Source organism: Nematolebias whitei, chromosome 5 (genome assembly GCF_014905685.2).
Source record: "Nematolebias whitei isolate Nwh7 chromosome 5, NemWhi1, whole genome shotgun sequence".
Taxonomy (NCBI): Eukaryota; Metazoa; Chordata; class Actinopteri; order Cyprinodontiformes; family Rivulidae; genus Nematolebias; species Nematolebias whitei.
In genome coordinates, this window is record NC_056502.1 from 12553071 (window position 1) to 12573289 (window position 20219).

The 20219-nt window shown below is 37.0% G+C and overlaps 2 protein-coding genes across 3 annotated transcripts; both read left to right on the top strand.

Annotated features, from left to right (window-relative positions):
- The first annotated feature begins 2783 nt into the window (after nucleotides 1-2783).
- LOC119409288 (CTP synthase 1) lies at nucleotides 2784-14155 on the top strand. The gene is made up of 18 exons (XM_037676155.1): nucleotides 2784-2842; nucleotides 3683-3863; nucleotides 4077-4247; nucleotides 4555-4655; nucleotides 5411-5527; nucleotides 6119-6202; nucleotides 8010-8090; nucleotides 8500-8651; nucleotides 8883-9015; nucleotides 9161-9249; nucleotides 10204-10298; nucleotides 10573-10635; nucleotides 10747-10790; nucleotides 10873-10969; nucleotides 11055-11110; nucleotides 11284-11380; nucleotides 11556-11700; nucleotides 14033-14155. Exons 2-18 carry the CDS (start codon nucleotides 3698-3700, stop codon nucleotides 14106-14108), a joined length of 1767 nt encoding a protein of 588 aa, XP_037532083.1. The 5' UTR covers nucleotides 2784-2842; nucleotides 3683-3697; the 3' UTR covers nucleotides 14109-14155.
- rab42b (RAB42, member RAS oncogene family) lies at nucleotides 11694-20028 on the top strand. 2 transcript variants are annotated; one of them, XM_037676152.1, is made up of 3 exons: nucleotides 11694-11700; nucleotides 18354-18582; nucleotides 19360-20028. In XM_037676152.1, the coding sequence occupies exons 2-3, from the start codon at nucleotides 18365-18367 to the stop codon at nucleotides 19808-19810; spliced, it is 669 nt and encodes a 222-aa protein (XP_037532080.1). In that variant the 5' UTR covers nucleotides 11694-11700; nucleotides 18354-18364; the 3' UTR covers nucleotides 19811-20028. The 2 variants fall into 2 exon arrangements, with proteins under 2 accessions (XP_037532080.1, XP_037532081.1); XM_037676153.1 differs by lacking the exon at nucleotides 11694-11700 and adding an exon at nucleotides 18161-18174.
- The last annotated feature ends 191 nt before the right edge of the window (nucleotides 20029-20219 follow it).

Below are 20219 nucleotides of genomic sequence, written 5' to 3' on the forward strand. Positions count from 1 at the left end.
GGCTTAAGACTTTCCTATTTGATCAATCCTATAGTTATGGTTGACTATTCATGCTTGGGCTGCAGTTCAACATAATGTTTTTATGCTATTAGTGCTTAATGTATATTTAGTTGATGTTTTTCTTAGTTCATATCTTAGATGTTATAATTGTTTTTCTTTTACATTTTATTGTTGGATGTAACTGGGACCCTGTGTACATAATTTTGCTCCACCACATGAGGTGCGAATGGCGATAAAGAATCTTTGACTCTGACTCTGACTTGTTATGCTGCTATAGGCTTAGACTACTAGAGGACAAAATGACCTAATTTCTTTAATTGAATTGCTAAAATTGAATAGTTTTAATTTGATATTTCTACCTTAACATGTGATTCTTGACCTGCCATTGTGTATCAAGTCAAAAGTCAAAGTCACTTTATTGTCAAAAACTGCAATATGTACAGGACATACACAGGATTGAAATTACATTACTCTCAGACCCCGGTGCAACAATAACCATTTAACATTAAATCTGTATCTGTTCCTATCAAAGCTATAGCCGGTCGAAGCAGATGGCCGCTTGTTCTGAGCCTGGTTCTGCTAAAGGTTTCTTCATCATGAGGGAGTTTTTCCTTTCCACTGTCACCTTCATGCTTGCTCAAGATGAGAGTTCTGTGATGGAGTTAAATTCAAAGCAGTCTGCTCCTCAGATAAATAGTGTTAAATTATTATTATATATATATATATATGAATATTTCTGTTCGGTGCCCTGAGACAACTTCTGTTGTGACTTGGTACTATATAAATAAACTGAACTGAATTGAACTGAATACTCAGTGAGGAGACAGAATATGATTTTCATCCAATTTCAAACACATGATAATAAAATAAAGAAACACTAGTCCTTTCTTGTGTGTTGTCTCAGACTGTTTTATGAATCTGATCAAGAGAGTCCTTGTATTGCCTGGTTCAAGGTTTTTGCACTGTTTTGCTTTGCTGCAGTGCAGCACTGATCATTTCTGTCCATGCTACCCACATGTCTAACCAACCATTTGCCACCACTTCCACTGTTTATCCAGCTTACCAAGCACGTGAACTCCCATAATGACACTAATTACCCAAGAGTTTGCTTTAATGCGGCCTAAATGGTTGTGTACTACTACACTGTGCCATATGTCTTCACTTCCTAAAATGATCTGCCTTGCAGACACTAAAAACTGTGAGGACACCAAGAAGCACCTTATATCCATAAAACTACTATGGCAAACTTTTTCATACTGCACCATTTGATAAAGTTCAGAATAACCTATTTTGTGTTTGACGTCATATTTTATAATAAGTAAGTATCTAGAACTGATGACACACATTCCCAATTTCATCAGTGTTTTTTACATGTATAATTTGCACCATTCCAATAAAAATTAAACAGTATCTAGTAAACATCTACTGATGACAGATAAAGCCTTTTTAACAGGATGAAAATACAAAGCAGGAGGTTAGTTTATTGTAGCTGGATCTCCTGCTACCCAGGCAGTTGAAAAACATTTGCATCAAAAACATTTTCCCCAAAACTTGAAAATTAAGAGAGCTATTGTTGAGATTTTTATTAGTTCTATCAAAGTGTCTTTGTAGACAATTATCAGCGAGCACAAATGAGCTGTCACAACTAGTGCACTGCAAATAAAAGCATGGCAGTGGATGTTCTTTTCTCGTTTCTATTAGAAAAATTGGAGACAAACTGTGATGCATTCGCTGCTGTCCCCAGGTGTGTTTTGCAAACCTTAAAAAAAAATGTATAATTATTCTTGAATGGCTGTGTTTGTATTTCAAGAAAGCATAGAAATGAAAGAAGCACAGTACCTCCTGATCCAGGAGGTTAATGTGTGTCTATGCTCAGCTGTCGGATGTAATTGAAGGGAACAGCTTAAGAAAATGAGGTGGCAGGGATGAGGTCTTTAATTAGACCAAGATCACGGGCAGAAATGAATTAGAATCAGCACTCTCATTACAGCAAAACTGGAGCAGCACAACTGTGAAAACTTCAGTATACCTGAGACATAAGTGTAAATTAAATATTTTAAAGGGGTCTCGCTGTAAATTTATGTATTGTATCTGAATAAATGAGAGAATTTGTGCTCTATCCAGTAAAAATCTGTGTGTTCCACTACATCTGGAGGCTCATTTCCTCATATAAACTCAGGGGTATCTTATTTTCCGAATAAGGTTCTGCACGTTAAAAGCTTAATTTAGCTTGGCTGGATGAAACAACGTGGAACGCATGTGCCATCTAGTGGTAAGGTTTGAGGCCCGAATAAAAGTAATTTAAATTTTATTTTTATTTCATATTAATGATTGAACTGATTTTGCCACCACATGACAAAAAATGTTTGTTTAATAATAAATATAAAACCATCTCGTTAATATAAAAAAGAAACAGGTAGATGATACTGACTTATAATAAAATTTATTAGCGGATAACGTAATTAATATTTTATTATTTGACTCAGTGGCTAATTAACTGACTTAAATACTTTACTTTTAAAATTAAAGCCAGTAAAAAAATATTTATTTATCCCGCTATTTTGTCTTTAAGGCAGTCTTTCTCAAAACATGACTCTCAACGCTGTGATCTAATTGGTGGATTGGCACGCTCTGCTGCCTGAGAAGTCTAGAACGGGAGAAAATTTACCCATGGCTTAACCTGAAAGAAACTAGCTGTACAGTACTACTAAAAGTCGCTCGTAGTCATTTTTCCTGCACGTGCTTGTGATGGGGCCAAACCGAACCGACTGAAGTTTTATGAAGAGGAAAACAATTACATAAACTTCTGCTTTGAGACGTTTCTCTCACTAAAGTTAAATAGGTGGGTGTATGTGTGTTTAATGCGCTCGACTGTGTTTGCAGCTTTAAATGTTTAGGTCAAACAAAAAGTAGTTGAACGTAATTTTTGGTTCAAAAGTTTTTCAAACACTCACATCAAGTGACTTTTAAATTTAAGTGAACATGTTGTTTTAAACACACAATGTAAAATTACAGTAAACCGACGAACTTGAGAAAGTACCTAATTTCCCTGTTGACAGACTAACTTGTTATGAGAAGTTGAACAAAAATAGCTCAGCTTCATATTCCTCTGCATATTTTTCCCGCCCTAACGTTTAAAGAGATGTAGTTAAACTCAAGCTAGTCCACTAATGAAAAATATAATGGGTACCATTAAAAAAATCATCCTAATTATTGTTTTTTTTTTCTCCCCCATTGTCACATTTTATATATTGGAACATAAATTTATTAATAAATTACTCATTAACTTTTAATTTTAAATACCTAGGGGGGAGCACTGCTAACATATTAGCTTGTTTGCTACAAACAAATGAAGTGTTTTTATCATTCATGTATCTGTCCCCATTATGTTTAATATAAGCTTTAAATGTAAACCACCTTGAAAACTCAAACAAACATGAGACTATTTTTTTTTTTTTCTCACAATTTAATGTTGCTTTTGTACTGCTTGTTTAGATGTAATTTCATTGAACAAAAATGTGTATTTTGTCTGCATGAAAATGTTAAATACACTTTTTTATACTAACCTAGACATTGCACAGACTGACCTCAATGAACTTGTTTTAAGACATTAAACAGTGCACGTGCCCTTGAGCTTTAAAGTCATTTTATTAATCAAATTCTCGTTCTTTGTTGTGTTTAGTTTTTTTGTGCCACTATGAAGTACATTCTGGTTACGGGTGGAGTAATATCTGGTATTGGTAAGGGTATTATTGCCAGCAGTGTTGGAACAATCCTTAAATCTTGTGGCCTTTATGTCACAGTCATCAAAATTGACCCGTATATCAACGTCGACGCTGGAACCTTCTCACCTTATGAACATGGTTAGTAATTTACGCAAACAGCTATGGGAATATTTCTTGACACTGATCATCTGCAGCTTTGTTAAATTATGTAAGCCCTACAGTCCTGCAACTTAGCTTTGAAATTAGGGTGCCTAAGGCGTAGGTATATTTTTGTAATAACAATGAAAGAACATTGAATCTACTGGTAAACCAGTTCTATAATGAATGGATATGAATTTCTATTTTTTTCAGGTGAGGTGTTTGTTCTCGATGATGGTGGGGAAGTAGATCTCGATTTGGGAAACTATGAGCGTTTCCTCGACATCCGCCTTATCAAAGACAATAATCTCACCACTGGGAAGATCTACCAGTCGGTCATCAACAAGGAGAGGAGAGGAGACTATCTTGGCAAGACCGTACAAGGTTAGAATCAGCTACACTTTTTGTTCAATAGCTTTAGTGCTAAAGGCAAAGCTAGACATAAAAACATGTCCAAAACTACTGATGAGTTATTAAAATGCAAACACACAGTAAATTTTGTTTTATCATTGACATTATTAGTAGTTCTAAATGCAAACATTTATAAAGTTCTGTCTTAACACTTATTGGAAATGTCATTTGTAAATGCGTGCAAAATGGCCTTACCGCAGGCACACTTAAGAATAAGGAGTGAGATTTGCTTTGCAAATCTTTTTTTCCCCCTTTATTCCCCGCTTGAATGTTTTCGCAGTGGTACCCCACATTACAGATGCCATCCAGGAATGGGTAATGGAGCAGGCGAGGATATCAGTAGATGATGATGGTGTGGAGCCTCAAGTGTGTGTTATAGAGGTAAGAAGCTCTCAGCAAGTGCTTCATGTTGATATCCAAAATTAATTTAGTCTGTAGAGTGAATGGTAGCCCACCCACGTTTTGCCAAGTCAGAATGTCACATTAATACTCCTGCGGGTCATTCTCTAATGATTTGTGACCAAGATGTTATTCTTTTAGTGAGTTAGAGAAATTGAGGTTTTGGATCAGGTTTGAACACAAGCTTATTGCCTGAAGCAATAACAGACATCTGCAGCATTCAGCAAATCACTCTTCCTACACAAAATGTAAGTTTCAGTGAAGCCAACACATAAAAATCAATTTTAAGAGACCAAAACAAAATCAAAACGTATAATGGATTTTTTGTGATCAAAGCTATAAAACGATCCTGCTCTGTCAGATGTGTTGTTTCTAGCCAAGAAATAAAATGCACCTCAATAGTTGATTTAGCCTAAAAATGATAAATCTCTGTGTTATAAATCAGTTGTTTGTTTATGAGCTGAACCGTAAAGCTTATTTCATCTTTTGAAGAAAAATAATAGCAGCAGAAAAGCATTAGTTCTTTATAAGCAGCGTTATTTTATTATCCTGCCTCCAGCACTTTTCTTCATAGAGCATACTTCAAACCTGCTCTGACAGTATTATGGCCCACATGCTCCTGACAACACAATGTTCTTTTTAAGACCGTCGGAGAACGTTGTGAGACTTGGACAATCCTCCACCTGTGTGTTCACGCATGAGTTTTTGTGTTCTAAGCAGTTGTTTTGTGTCAACAGCTGGGAGGCACAGTGGGAGACATAGAGAGCATGCCTTTTATCGAAGCCTTCAGACAGTTCCAGTTCAAGGTGAAGAGGGATAACTTCTGCAACATCCATGTCAGCTTAATACCACAGGTATGGTAAACATGGGCTGCATGTAGTCTTCACCATGTACGACGGGAAGAGAGAAAAACTATAGCACGGATCTAACAAGGTTAAGTCAGGTCCTCTGGCCAGATTCTTCTTGTTGAAATGTTTCGTCTTTTATCCAAAAGACTTCTTCAGTCTTCAGCCTGAAGAAGTCCAGACTTAACCTGGTTAGATTTATCTTCCTGGATTATTGAGCATGCATGAGGATATAGCAGGGATGAAAATTAACATTAAAGTCAGTCGGCCCTGTTGGTCCAGTAGAAAACAGCCCTCAGATTTAGTTTCTGCATTGAGTTTATTTAAATGTCTGTCTGTTGCAGTGATGTCAGAGAGCACAGCAGTGGTGAGAGAAGAGAGAAAAATAAATTGATAGATTTTTTTTTTAAATCTCTGAATTATTCGCAATCATTTTGCTTGATTAATGAATCAGTTCTGTTGTGTTTAATCCTGTCACTGAACATAGAATGTTTGATGTCATCTAGGCAGAAAATTGAACAAAATATAAAACGGCTCCCCACCTCCCCCAAAATCACAACTGACTTGTTTTTCACTTTGCAAATTGTTCTTTGTTCTCAGCCCAGTAGTACAGGAGAGCAGAAAACCAAGCCAACCCAGAACAGTGTACGAGAGCTCAGAGGATTGGGCTTAACTCCAGATTTGGTGAGTTCTTGAACATTTTCACCAGATTTAAACCTTTGCCACATACTTACTGTAGGTCAGTTCTTCTGGGTTACAGTTTCTTTTAACAATCCTGATGACGATTAGATGTGGCTTTAATGTTTTTAAAGAAGATGTAGAACAATAAAACTTTGTTGATGTTTTGAACCACTTTGGCCATGGCTGCCTCAGTGGGGTTGATGGGGAAGAGGGCGGACTCCAGAAACCATCTTATTGCCATCAAACTGGTTGGTCCACTATGGGAATGTGCTACTTATGGGACTGAGTTTGTTGTGGCTCCTCAGACTGATGAAGTCCTTTGGATGAAAGACGAAATGTTTCAACAAAAAGAAACCGTCCAGAGGACCTGACTTAACTTTGTTGGATTTTTTTACCTGGATTATTGAGCATGAACTTTGGATATATAGAACACTTTTTTTAAGTGCTCAAGTATTTCTTGAGGACAAAAATATTGCACTTAACTTAACTTAACTGTATACTGCCCTCTTAGTATGACCCCACATTTGTGGAGAAATTACTGTTCCAGTCTGATTTAAAAACTCCGAACTTGAAACAAACATAAAACACAACTAAAGTGTATCACACAAACTGTTTAGTGTTATCCTTCAGTGGTATCTTGACATTTATGGTAAATATTTATCACAGATTTCCACTTTACGGACTTTCATCATCGTACTCCCATCCTCTGCCTCATCTTTACAGATTTTGGCTTTCTGCCCTTGTTACACCCTCATTCACTTTATGATCAACTGATGAAATTATTGCAGTACTTCACTCCTTTACACCGCTTTTCACCTTCACAACAGAAGAACAATTGGTTCAGAATTTCTTTAGTTCTTTAACCATGTTTTTGTTTAAGGACTTTATTTAGTGTGCGTTAGTTGACGATGTAGGCCTAATGTGACCTATAAATTTTTAATTAATTTGCTGTTTTAGATTTACAACTCATTTGTGTTAGTGCCCCTTTAATTATAGTTCCCTTGAATAATTTAATTCACTTGATTTAAGAAATAAATCTCTTAAAGTACACTATAATTGCCTTCTTTCCTGCATTCTGATAAGGTGCCCATGACAATAGTCAACCTCCCATTTCAAACCCTTAATTGCCAGAAATAATTTAATCCTCTTGCAGAAAAGATTAAAATGACAATTTGTGGATCATTTTGCTAATAAAATAGGAGGAGCTGCTATTTACACGTTTTATTTTTTGTGGAATAGCTGACTGTCAGATAAATGTCAATAATGTGATTTAATTCACATCTTTTTGTTTTTAATCCAAACATCAACAGCTTTGCTGTCAGAGCCAAACAACCATGCAAAGAATTACAAATTTAAGATCAATATGGCAAATTCTCAGCCCTTTCCAGCAAGAAAAACTTAGTTTGATGTTAAATTTGTTTTTTTCATCTTTTTGTTTAAGAGTTATCTCACTGTGTATCTTACAGGATGTGCATTGTGGCAAACAAATCTTTCCTCATCCTTCTTTAGGCTTTATACATTTATCAGATTTCTCTTCTTCACATGTTATTCAAACATTAGTCAGACTTAGTTAAGCTACTCATTCATACTTGAAAACGTCTTATTATCTAGAGACCATAAAAAAATACAATACTGGCAGGATGTCTGCAGGCTAGAAATCATAGTAATGTGTGAGTTATCAGGACTTTAGGGCAGTTCTGTGTCTAGGAAGGTGCAAACTGAATGCTATTGTGTCCAAGCATGGTTTTAAAATTCACACATTTTGTTTTCCATCTCTGAATGATGCTTAAAAGCCTGTTTTTATTGTCAGATTATATGCCGCTGTGCAACTCCTCTAGAAACATCAGTCAAAGAGAAGATCTCCTTGTTTTGTCACGTGGAGCCTGCTCAGGTATGGGTTTATCTTGTCAATAAATAACAGGTCTAAACTCGATGCACAGTTATGATCTAATGCAGTTTATGTAAGAATCACTTAGATTTGCAATTGTGATATACTAATAGATTCATGTAATTTTAAAGGAACTGTAGCACATTGCAAGATTTAAGGTTTTACAAGTACATTTGCTACTAAAGGTACCATTAATTGGACATTAAATACAAAAAGCTTTAGCAATTTTTAAAGAAATTCTGTTAATTTAAGTTCTCAGAAAAGCTATCAGGTATAATAGCAGAAGGATAAAAAAAATATTACTGACAATTACTACAAATTATACATTTCAAGGTAAAATTGAATTGTTTTAGCTGTGCTTTTAATTTGAAAGTAAATACTAAGAAATAACATGTTTTCCTACTATTTGCAGGTGATCTGTGTCCAAGATGTCTCTTCAGTTTATAGAGTGCCTCTGCTGCTGGAGGACCAGGGTGTTGTAAATACCTTGTGCCAGCGACTGAAATTACCTGTTGAGATGAAGCCCAGGAAGATACTCCTGAGGTGGAAAGAGTTGGCTGACAGGTCAGGAAGTTGTTTTTTAGCTGCTTTCTTTTCCAACTGGACACATACTTTTCAGTTATGGAAGAATTAGTTCAGTCACTGTTACCACTGAAAGTTGGTACAAACCATTTAGCTCCTAAAACAAGCATGGTGTATTCATTTTATTGTTACGTCCTAATATGACTGCATTTAAAATGATCACACTGGACCAGGATTTATACTATTAATGTGAATCATTTGCTTTCCTTTCAGAACGGATCGTCTCTTGGAACATGTCTCTATAGCCTTGGTGGGCAAATACACAAAGCTATCTGACTCTTACACATCTGTAATTAAGGCCTTAGAACATTCAGCTCTCTCCATTAATCGCAAGTTAGAAGTCAAGGTAAAGACATTTTTTTGTGCAGCATTGAGAATTTGATATCTTAGATAACTAGTAGAACCTGAAAAAGGCTACATGCATGCCTGTATTTATACAGAATATAAACTGCTGGCAGGATGTTGACTTCTACTGTTTGTTGTTATTAAAGTATATAGACTCTGAAGACTTGGAGACCGCAACTGCAAAAGATGAACCAGTTAAATATCATGAAGCATGGCAAAAACTCTGCAGTTCTCAGTAAGTAGGCAACGCTGGAATAAAATCTTTGACGGTAGAATAAAAGTGCAATTGTCCTATTCATGCCACAAGATGACAAAGAGAAATCTGTAAAAAAAAAAAAAAAGTGAAGAAATCATTTACAAAAACTTTCACTTCTTATTTTTTAGCTACATTTTCAGGACTTTAAAACATTTCTTTTAGAAAAATTCAACATTAGGTTTGTGTTAGTATGGTATTATTATATTTCCTATGTTTAAAGCTATTTCTGATTAGCAGTACATTTCCCTTAGTCATATGAGCTTTGACGTCCTTGCTCATTTAATAAAATCTTTCCTTTTCTGTATGAATCTTTGACTGCCTGACGGTCAGCCATATTAAAAATCTGAGCTTCCTAATGGTATGTCACATATTGACATGCTCATGTACAGCCCTTGTTACTCAGTGAAGTTTTGTGAAAAACTCCACTCATTATTGAGACATTTAGAGTCACTGGTCGTGATTTCAACAGAAAAGTGCTGATCCCAGTTTCAGTAACGTTACAGTCTTTGTTGAGCAGCATAATAAAGTTTGTTTAAATCTTTGTAAATTATTATTATAAGTGTGACTGGAGTGATTATTTTACATGTTAATATCTGCATAATAACAAATGAGTTAACATATTTGTGATTTTACAAATTTGTGAGTATTCCTGCTGATGTTCTGTTTGTTACGCAGCTGGCTTCTGACTGTGACACAAGCTGTTTTCGTCTGCACGTAGAGCGGGTCACTGATAACTGATCACTCAGGCAGATTTTACTGTCGGGTGTAAACACTCGTCCTTAGAGCTGGTCATTTGTGATCAAACCTGCCATGACGGGTCCTGTCTCTCAATGTAGCTGGACGTTTATCACAATTTTTATTTGAATAAAGCTGTGTAAATCTCTCATTGGTGTCTGATTAAAAGGGAAACTTGACAGTCTTTCCTTTGAACAGAGGTGTGTTGGTACCAGGAGGGTTTGGGGTACGAGGGACAGAAGGCAAGATGCTGGCTATTAGCTGGGCGAGGAAGCAGGATAAGCCATTCCTGGGTAAGAGACGTGTGTTTATCAAATCTTTTGCACATGACATCGTTTTATAGGATTTAATTCTGCAGGCAGGTCTGATGAGAATCAGCTGTTATTGAAGACTAGTAAAGTTTGTTGCTTAATTGTCGTACTGTGTAAGGGCATGCGAAGCAATACTTAAAAATACATATGCTGTAGACAAATGCAGCTAGTTGTATGTTAGAAGCAGTTTTGCATAGCAGGAATCATTTTCAGTCACTTATGAACGCTTTTCTAATTATGGTTTTGTTTTATGCAGGGGTGTGTTTGGGCATGCAGCTGGCGGTGTGTGAGTTTGCTCGAAATGTTCTTGGATGGGTAGGTGAGTAGCTGTGCAATTCAGCTGTAGATTTGAGAAAACAAAACAAACAAATGTAGAAGTGTAGCTTGGAAGTCGAGGCGGGCTTAGATCACTTTTGCTTCTCGTTCACAGACGCCAACTCCACAGAATTTGATCCAGAAACCAAACACCCCGTGGTAGGTGATGTTTTCTCCCCTAGCTGTGCTTCCATTTCATTTTATCAGCACAGTGGCTCAGCATCCTGTTTGATCCTGACAGGTGATTGACATGCCAGAGCACAACCCCGGACACATGGGAGGAAGCATGAGGTTGGGAAAGAGGCGGACCATTTTTAACTCCAACACCAGCGTGCTGAGTATGTTTCCTCCTGAAATAAAAGATGGTTCTCCTTTCTTTCCAACAAATGCTGTTTTGTAACATCCAATGTTTAATTGTTGCAGGGAAACTTTATGGAGATGTTGATTATGTTGAAGAGAGGCACAGACACAGGTTTGAGGTAGAGTCCTAAAAAAAGTTATTGAAGCTTCTTCTTTTTTTTAAAATCAGAAAGTAAAAGCATTTTTATCTGTACAAAATGAACATTTTGTAGTTATTCATTTGGAACATGTTCAAGGACTTGTTTAAATAGGGCAAGATAATGGGAATTTATTGCAGTTCATCTCATTATAGGTGAATCCTGAACTGAAACACCACTTTGAGAAAAAAGGACTTCATTTTGTTGGCGAGGATGAAGAAGGAGAGAGAATGGAGGTGATTGAAATAAAAGGTGAGTAGATAATAAGAACAAGTTTCCACATACTGCTATTATTTCATACGATTTGAACAAGACGTGCTCTAAGTGTAATTCAAAATCCAATCCATTTAGAGCATTTTTAGAATTGTGTCAAGTGGGGTCTTTATGTTGAAGAGATCATTACCAAATCAGTTTGCTTTATTTTCAGATCATTGTTACTTTTTTGGAGTGCAGTACCATCCAGAGTTCACCTCTAGACCCATTAAACCTTCTCCTCCATATCTGGGTCTACTGTTGGCTGCTGCAGAAAAACTTCAGTGTTACCTTAACAAAGGCTGTACCCTCTCTCCAAGGTAAATACTGATCAACCCTTAGAAGAAGGCCAAATACAGGTGTTCATGTTTAAGGTGTCAAACCATGTTTAACTGAAGTTTAAAATATTTAATTATTCTCTAAAGATTATTCTTCATATAATTTGAATGGTGGTTGTTGAATGCAACATAACTCTTCCCTGTTTTATTTAACACTACGAGCCATGGTTCTTTCATCCGTTTGTCACAAAAGTAAATGTACAGCTGCAGTGACGCAGACAGGATGAGCAACTTACTTCATTTTAGCAACATGTTTTCCCAAAGTTGCCTACAGAAAGAAGTGAATATTCTACAGCATGAGTCTGCATTAGTCTTTTATTCCAAAACAGTTTCCATTATTTGGGAAGACTGACCTGTTAGAAAACCCACACATTAAAAAAATAAGTCCATTTCTTGCTGCTTAATGGTAAAAAGCCACTGTGATGCCTCATACCATAAATACCATTACAAAGCCATAAGAGCTGCAGTCACAGTTTGGTGTCTTTACAAACAGAAATGACCACATATGGACAAAACATTGTAAGCTTGAGAGAGAAACGTTTCTCTTCAGCTTTTCTTTTGACAAGAGGAATTAAATCACAGTACCTACCTACCTATCCACCTACTAAGGATGCAAGATATTGGATTTTTGGTCGATATCCGATATGTTAAAACTTATTTGGATGATAACCGATGCCGATACCGGTATTTTATATGCTTTCCTTTGTCAGAACATATCTCTCTTATTTAGGCTTTTTTGCTACAAAAATTGTGCAACAGCTGTAAGAGCTGGTGACATATTCAGTAACACGTATATGATATGCATAGCATTTTGACTTTTATTAAATGAAAAGTGTTAAATGTTATTTATTAGCATTAGTCACTTGCAATGCTGTCCCACTGGTGGAGGCTTGTTCCAGGTTCCTAGCTGCAGTGTGGGATCCTCTGCACTCTTGTGCCTGAAGGACAGACTTTTTAAGTTCAAAGTTTTTGTCTTTCCATTGTGCCGTAAGACTAATCATGTTAACACGACGTCCAAATGTCTGTGGTAAAACTTAACTCACACAACAAGTTGTGCTATCAGCTATTAGCTTCTCATTGATGTCGGAAATGACGGCTTGTAGCTCGGGTAACGGACGTCGGAAAAATATCTCTGACTGGAGACGATGTAGCAAGGCTCAACGTAGTCCAAAAATCTTTGGAATCTGACATCCTCACCAACGAAAAATAATACTTCCACACCGCCGACATTTTGAATTTTCCTCTCCGCCGTGAGATCAGGTAGGTGCGCTTGACGTCATCACGTTGTGCTGCCGCTGCAGGTAAAAACAGCGCCTTTTATATCGGCGAGTTATTTTAATGGAATGTCCGATATTGAACTTTAATGCTAATATCGGCCGATACCATGTCGATAATATCATGCATCCCATCATGCATCCCTACTACCTACCACCTATTACCTACTATCCATTACCTACTTACTACCTACCTACTTACTACCTACCTACTACCTTTTATGGTAAATTGTAAATGGACTGTACTTATATAGCACCTTTCTATCTTATTTCAAAACACTCAAAGTGCTTTACACTCCAATCTGTGTCCTCATTTACCCATTCATACAGCACTCTACTAGATCTCTACAAAGCTAATTGAACAAATCATTCTAAAGAGACTAATCAGTGCTTTTAGATCACATTCATACACTGATGGGACACGCATCGGAGGCGATGAGGGGTTCAGTGTCTTGCCCAGGGACACTTCGACGTGTGACTGCTGTTGGATTCGAACTCCCAACTCTTGCATTGGAGGACGACTGCTCTAACCACTCAGCCACAGCCGCCCTTACCTACTACATACCTTCTACCTACATACCTACCTGTCTTATGTAATATATAATTTAAAATAAAGATAGAAACATAGAGACAAATATAATCAATATGTATATAATTTTAATTATATTACTCAAATGTTGTTTTTACTTGTTGGCGTCTACTTTTAATGGTAAACATCCTGTTATTTGAAACTTTGTCCATGTTAATGATAAACGGGTGACATTGTTCGTTTATATGAAACAGTTAAAAGTTCAAGTTTGATTTTATGAAATATAAATTAGAGTGACCTTTGAAAATGATACTAAATTTCATCACTGTAGCAGTAGCTTCATTACCTAATTGAGTAATTATTTTAAATTATGATCAGAACCCACAGACTAGTGTATTCCAGTTAAAATTTACAGGGACATTATATCAACGTTGGAGTCACATTAAAAATTATATTACATAGTAAATATAACTGCTAAAGTCCTATTTTTATGCATTCTCTCTCATTCCAGGGACAGATACAGTGACTGCAGTTGTAGCAGCTCTCCTGATGTGGTCATGAATGAGCTGAACATCCCCTTTTTATAGCGTTGCCTCTTTTGTTACTCGTGGAAAAGTCCCAGAAAAGAAAGAACCAGGAATGACTTAAATTGATGCTGCAAAAGTAACACTTTTATTTAACCTTTTTTTTTAAGGTTTGTGAATTTTATTTTGAATAGGTTCTACTGTAGTTATACAATCTTTTTAGGAGCAAACCTGTGTCTTATCTGGAAAAGCTGTTGAACATGAAATAAAATACAGAAAGGTGAATAATAAACGGTAAACCATCAACACAGAGTGACGCAGGGTGAGGTGTGAATCTGTATTTGCATTTAGCTCTGATTTTTGTGGTATTCATCTTGCAAACAAGTTAATTTATAGAAAACATGAAGTCAGACAGTTGTTGTAAGACTGTAAATTATTGTAGTTTATCTATTTGAAATATTAGTTTTTTTTGCATTTTTTATTTTTATTATAAGTTCAAAGTTTAAATTTGACTCTACACTGAATCCAAATATAATTGAGATTAAAAATGAACCGCACAGTTTTTGTATTTTGCATATCTGCACGTTGATTAGGTGTTTTCGAACTGGATTTGGACATCTTTCAGTCACATAAACAGTATTTTAATTTACTTTATTTTGTTGGTTTTTTTGGTCTTAATTGTGTGATTTAGAACCTTTGTCTTTATTTCCTACAACTTAACTCCTGCTTTACTTTTTTAATGTTCAAGGCTTTTGCCTCCTACAGGTAAACATTTTAAACTCTTGCCTTTTACTGCCATATCTGCCTCAGTACTTCCTAACAGAATTATGTCTAAGCAGTTAATCTGTCAAAGTTCAGCCTACTACAAATGATTTATGTGTCTACATCTGCATGACACAACTTAATTCTGTATTTTAAAAAGTATATTGTAAGAGTTTAAAGGCTGTACTTGATCTCTGTATTTCAGTGGCAAACAACTGGAATCTTATATAACGTAAGTAATATTTTGCTTGGCTGACTTAAAGTTACACAAAAACTAGCAGCGATATGTTATTACAATCGCATACAATTTGTTTTATAAAGAAGTTTACATGCGTGTGTTAAGCTGTACTGTATATGATTTTTTTAAATATAAATGCTGTCCTGTTTCTTCTGATGTAATCATGATGATTGATTCTTAGATATAAAACAAGTTCCTCCTGGAGGCTGTAGGAGTTTCTACATCAATAAAGTCAAAGTGCACTTCAAAATAAACATGCTGACCTTTCAGGTTTAAGTCAAAAAGCACATTTAAAACAGCAGCTGTTACCAAAGTGCTTAACAATAAGATCAAGGCAGTAAATTAAAGAAAGAATAAGATGTAATTACAAGCATCAAAATAAGATAATAACACAAAAACAATGAGAATCAATCAAACTAAATCAAATCAAACTGTTAAATGTCAGTGAACACAGTGCAGGTGTGTTTTCAGGAGAGATTTAAAAACAGGAAGTGAGGTGGTCTGTAATGTTGAGGGGCAGATTGTTCCAAAGTTTAGAGCCCATGACTGAAAAAGCCCGATCTCCTCTGAGCTTCAGCCTGGTTTTGGGTACAACCAAAAGCAGCTGATCAGATGATCTCAGCACCCGAAAAGGAACATATGGTTGAAGTACGTCAGAGAGGTATGAGGGTGCAAGGCCATTTATGCACTTAAAGGCCAACAGGAATTTTTTTTAATCAATTCTGATACGTACAGGGAGCCAGTGAAGGGAGGACAAAACTGGTGAAATATGCTCAAACCTACGAGTTCCTGTTAATAGCTGAGCCGCAGCATTTTGGACGAGCTGGAGACGTGAAAGGGGACACTTGACTCACCCCAACATAAAGTGTGTTACAGTATTCCAGCCGGGTTGTAACAAATGCATGGACTATTCATCAACTTCAGACCTGGTCAACACGGACTTGAGCTTAGCTATCCGTCTTAACTGGAGGAAGCTTTTTTGTAGAACAGTTAATCTGTTTAATCTTAAGTTTATATCCTTGCGGAAGACACAAAATCAAACTCAGTAAAAAAAGTTTTAAAGTATTGTAAAATGCTTAATGTCAAATTATTTTTGAGGGAGGAAAGTTAAAGTTGAATAAATGAAGAATACTAAATATAAGCATTTGCTTTAGTGAGTCTGTTGCAACAGAATGTGTATCCTAAGTCAGGGGTTCCCAAACTTTTCCATTCTATGCCCCCCCCCCCCCCCCCCCCAAAAAAAAACAAAAAAAAAACAAAACAGCATTAGCTTCTGGCCGAGGCCCCCTCGCAAACCCATAAGCAATGCTACAAAATATGTAAAGAAACATCAACTTTTAGAATGTTTTAACTTTTATTCACTATATTCAATTAATTATTACAGCTGCTGAGCATGAACATATCAACATGTCTTAAACACTGTATTATATTCCCACTGAAACAACTTTTCTACAAACTGTTGACCAAAAGAACAACACAAGAAATCTAACCTCTTTCAAGCGCGTTTGTCTGGAAATGACAGATACAGATTGCCCTAGAGGGCAATTTTTTTAATTATTATTATTACTATTTTTTTATTTTTGCCTTTTCTTTTTAAAAAAAAAATCTAATTCTTTCCAGCTTTCTTGGGGCCCCCTGGCAACCCCCCAGGGGGCCGCAGCCCCCACTTTGAAAAACACTGTCCTAGGTCTTTCTCTATGGAGGATGAAATGTGACCCAATGAAATAAATAAATACATAATACAAACATAACAATTAAATGTATCATTAAGTTATTAAATACACCATTAAATAATGAAATGTTCCTTTTAAATTATTTCATGATTTATTTATTCATTTAATTTTGTCACCTTGCTGTGGAAGACAGAATGTGACAAAATGAAATAAATAAATGAAATAAATAAATACATAATGAAATGTATAATTTAACTATTAAACACATAATTAAATACACAATTACATTATACACCATTAAATAATGAAATAATGGTCTTTTTAAATTATTTATTTCATGATTTTATTCCATCCTCCAATAACATCATGAAATGATGTTAACCATCAGTCTAACTTGTCAAACTCAGTGGGCGGGACTAGGGCGGCTCGTTAAAAGCCCCTGACGCCTGATTGGCTTCTCCTCACAGCAAGTGAAGACGAATCGACCGCAGATAATGGATTGATCCACAGGCAAGAAAATATATTCCGAAATTTTAGAAAGCAGTAATTGTGTTAACGAGTATTTGGATGAAACCTTTTTTTAAACCATAAATGTAAAGAAGACGTGCTTTAACGAGCTGCATGGAGGGAGCTGCCATGTATGAACTGACTTCAGACCGAAGCAATGGATTTCACATGATCAGCGTTAGTCCCGCCCACTGAGTTTGACGAGTGAGACTGACATTTAACATAATTTCATTGTGACACACGAGGGTGGAATGTGACAAAAATAAATCATGAAATAAATAATTTGCGTATTTAATAATTTAATTGCGTATTTAATAATTTAATGATGTATTTAATATTTAAATAATACATTTCATTATTATGTATTTATTTATTTCATTTTGTCACATTCTGGCCACCATATTTCTCAGGGCTCCATTTTTTTTTCCAACTTCCTCTTTTAGATAACGTTTAATCCAAAGACAAGCTCATAAAGTGGTTAAAAACAGCTGCAAACTGGAGACTAAGAGTTGTCAAAGTCATTCTTACTATTTTTTGTTAATGATGAGTTTATGAGTGAACAACAGGAAACTACAGTTTCACCTGATAGGGTATCACACACAGCTCATAAAACTTCCTGTGGCATCTGGCTGTCTCTCAACAGCTCTCCTTGTGTCCTTTTTGCTTTCGCCCCTCCCTTTGTCAAGTATTAACAGGCAAACTTTAGAAGTCCACACCCCTGCACAGCTACTCCCACGCTGGTAGCGTTTACGCGTTAACTCAGTGGGACACATTTTTCCTCACACCTTGTAGAGAATGTTGATGAGCCACCTTGGGAATGATATCAAGGTACGTTAGCCATCAAATGCACAGCAGATTGTGATGGCTCTGAACCCAGACTGAGCGTTTGTTTGAGAAATCAACAAGGAGTGGCTGTTTGGTTTGTTTCTCAACATTTGGAGTGTCAGAGGTAAGGAATTAGTCTGTTTGAAGATGTGGGTGTTTTAACTGTTGCAGGTTTCTCCTGTGTCTTTTCAATTTGAACAAAAATATCTTTTTCCTCCTCCTCTGTAACATCCCTTAACCTGTATTCTTCATATTTTATATCCCCATCAGACCCCTTCATTGTCTGAAAAGCTTGTTCCTCAGTTCCAGCAACAATGGACCTGACCTTGTGGCAGTACCAGTTCAGGATCATCATGCTGGGGGACTCGACTGTGGGGAAGTCCTCCCTGCTGAAGCGCTACACCGAGGACTCGTTCCTGGAATCCATCAACGAGACGGTTGGTGTGGACTTCTACGTTCACTTCCTGGAAGTGGAGCCGGGGGTCCGTGTTAAGCTGCAGTTCTGGGACACAGCTGGGCAGGAGAGATTCAGGTGAGCACCATCTGACATCAGCTGCCATGTACACGGCTTAACGTCGCTTTCTCTGCATATAAATCTGCAAAACGGTTATTAAGCGTCAGGGATTATGATCTAGTCCTATTCATATTGTGAGCTTTATGAAACATTTGGTGTTTATGCAAATGCAGTTTCCAAACGAGTCCTGGTCATCCCTGTCACCTCCAAGCTGTTCAGCTGTGTTTGCGTTCAGCTCAGAAGATCAGCGTGCACAGAAGTGCAGCACGTGCGATTCTTTGGGAGGGCATCGTTTTCCATGCTCAGCACATTTATTAATAAAAAAAACCGAGGAGTAGCACGTTTCAATCTGCCTCTGAATTCATCATTTCACTTGTCCGGCTGAATGAACTGTAACAAATTGCAAACTGCGCCCGTTTGTGTTTATCTCCGCTCTGGGCGATATCTGCAGTCCCACAAGTCAGCTGAACGCTCAACGGAATTAAAAGTTTTAATAAGAAGTTAATTTAATTAAGAAAAACAGTGTTAGGAGTCTTTACTAGACCTGTCTTAAACAGCAGGGACTTGTAGCAGCTCTACAATTCTGTTTACAGTTTCATGATTAAACATTGATTATCAGTTTCTGACGGAGACAATCAATCTGCTTATCTGAAAGAATTTTACTCGCGTAGTGCAGCTGCTCAGTGGAGAAAGAAAGAAACTGTCTGACCTCTTGCTGGTTTGGGAAGTTTTTGCACGTTGAAATGTAAACATTCCTTCCATTCATCTTTCTCTCTGCCTCACCTCTTTCCTCAGATCAGTGACCCGTTCTTACTATCGAAACTCAGTTGGGGCTCTGCTGGTGTTTGACGTCACCAGCAGAGCCTCCTTTGAGCATATAAAAGAGTGGCACGTGGAGGTGTGCGAGCGAGTGCAGCCACACAAGGTCCTGTTCGTCCTAGTGGGTCAGAAGGTCGACCGAGATGCTCACCAGGAGAGGGCGGTGAGCCGAGAGGAGGCTGGGAAACTGGCCGGACAGTTAGGGATGCCCTATTTGGAGGCCTCGGCAAAGACTGGACAAAACGTGAGGGAGGCCTTCGAGCTCCTTACTCGACGGGTCTACCAGGGTCTTCTGAGTGGCGAAATAGAGCTGCAGGAAGGCTGGGATGGTGTCAAGTGTGCTGCCCCACAGGCGCTTCGATTACAAAGAAGCAGCGCATCTCAACCCAGCACAACCCCCAAGAACAACAAAAAGTGCTGTGGCTGAACGGCCGACTTGACATGGTCAGCTCATGTTACTGTACTGCAACACCTGCCCACCTGGATGAGGGATTTATAGCAGATTACACACAAATCCAGGAAGTTGGAGTTATGTGACATTTGTGACAAAAGATATTTACATTGAATTGGTTCAACTTCTCATACAGATATGGTCCTAAAAGTTGAGCAATAGAAGAGGCTAATAATAATAGTTTTAGTTATTGCACCACCAGAGGTCTTACATTTCTGTAAAATGTCCTCACTGCTGGTAAACTGATTACTGTTCAGTGCATTTATAGGTTTAAAACTCAGCAGAATTTTACAAACAACCATTACTTATTCAACCAAGTTACAACAAAAATGATGAGTCTTTTAGCATTAATATTTTGTTTTGTGTGCTCTACAAAATTAAAGCT

Bases quoted from the DNA above. Each gene is read 5' to 3' on its own strand.
- LOC119409288 (XM_037676155.1), top strand. From the start codon at position 3,698: ATGAAGTACATTCTGGTTACGGGTGGAGTAATATCTGGTATTGGTAAG. The intron at 8,091-8,499 runs GTATGGGTTTAT...TACTATTTGCAG, and splicing joins GTCACGTGGAGCCTGCTCAG to GTGATCTGTGTCCAAGATGT. The intron at 10,791-10,872 runs GTAGGTGATGTT...TGATCCTGACAG, and splicing joins CAGAAACCAAACACCCCGTG to GTGATTGACATGCCAGAGCA.
- rab42b (XM_037676152.1), top strand. From the start codon at position 18,365: ATGGACCTGACCTTGTGGCAGTACCAGTTCAGGATCATCATGCTGGGG. The intron at 18,583-19,359 runs GTGAGCACCATC...CTCTTTCCTCAG, and splicing joins GCTGGGCAGGAGAGATTCAG to ATCAGTGACCCGTTCTTACT.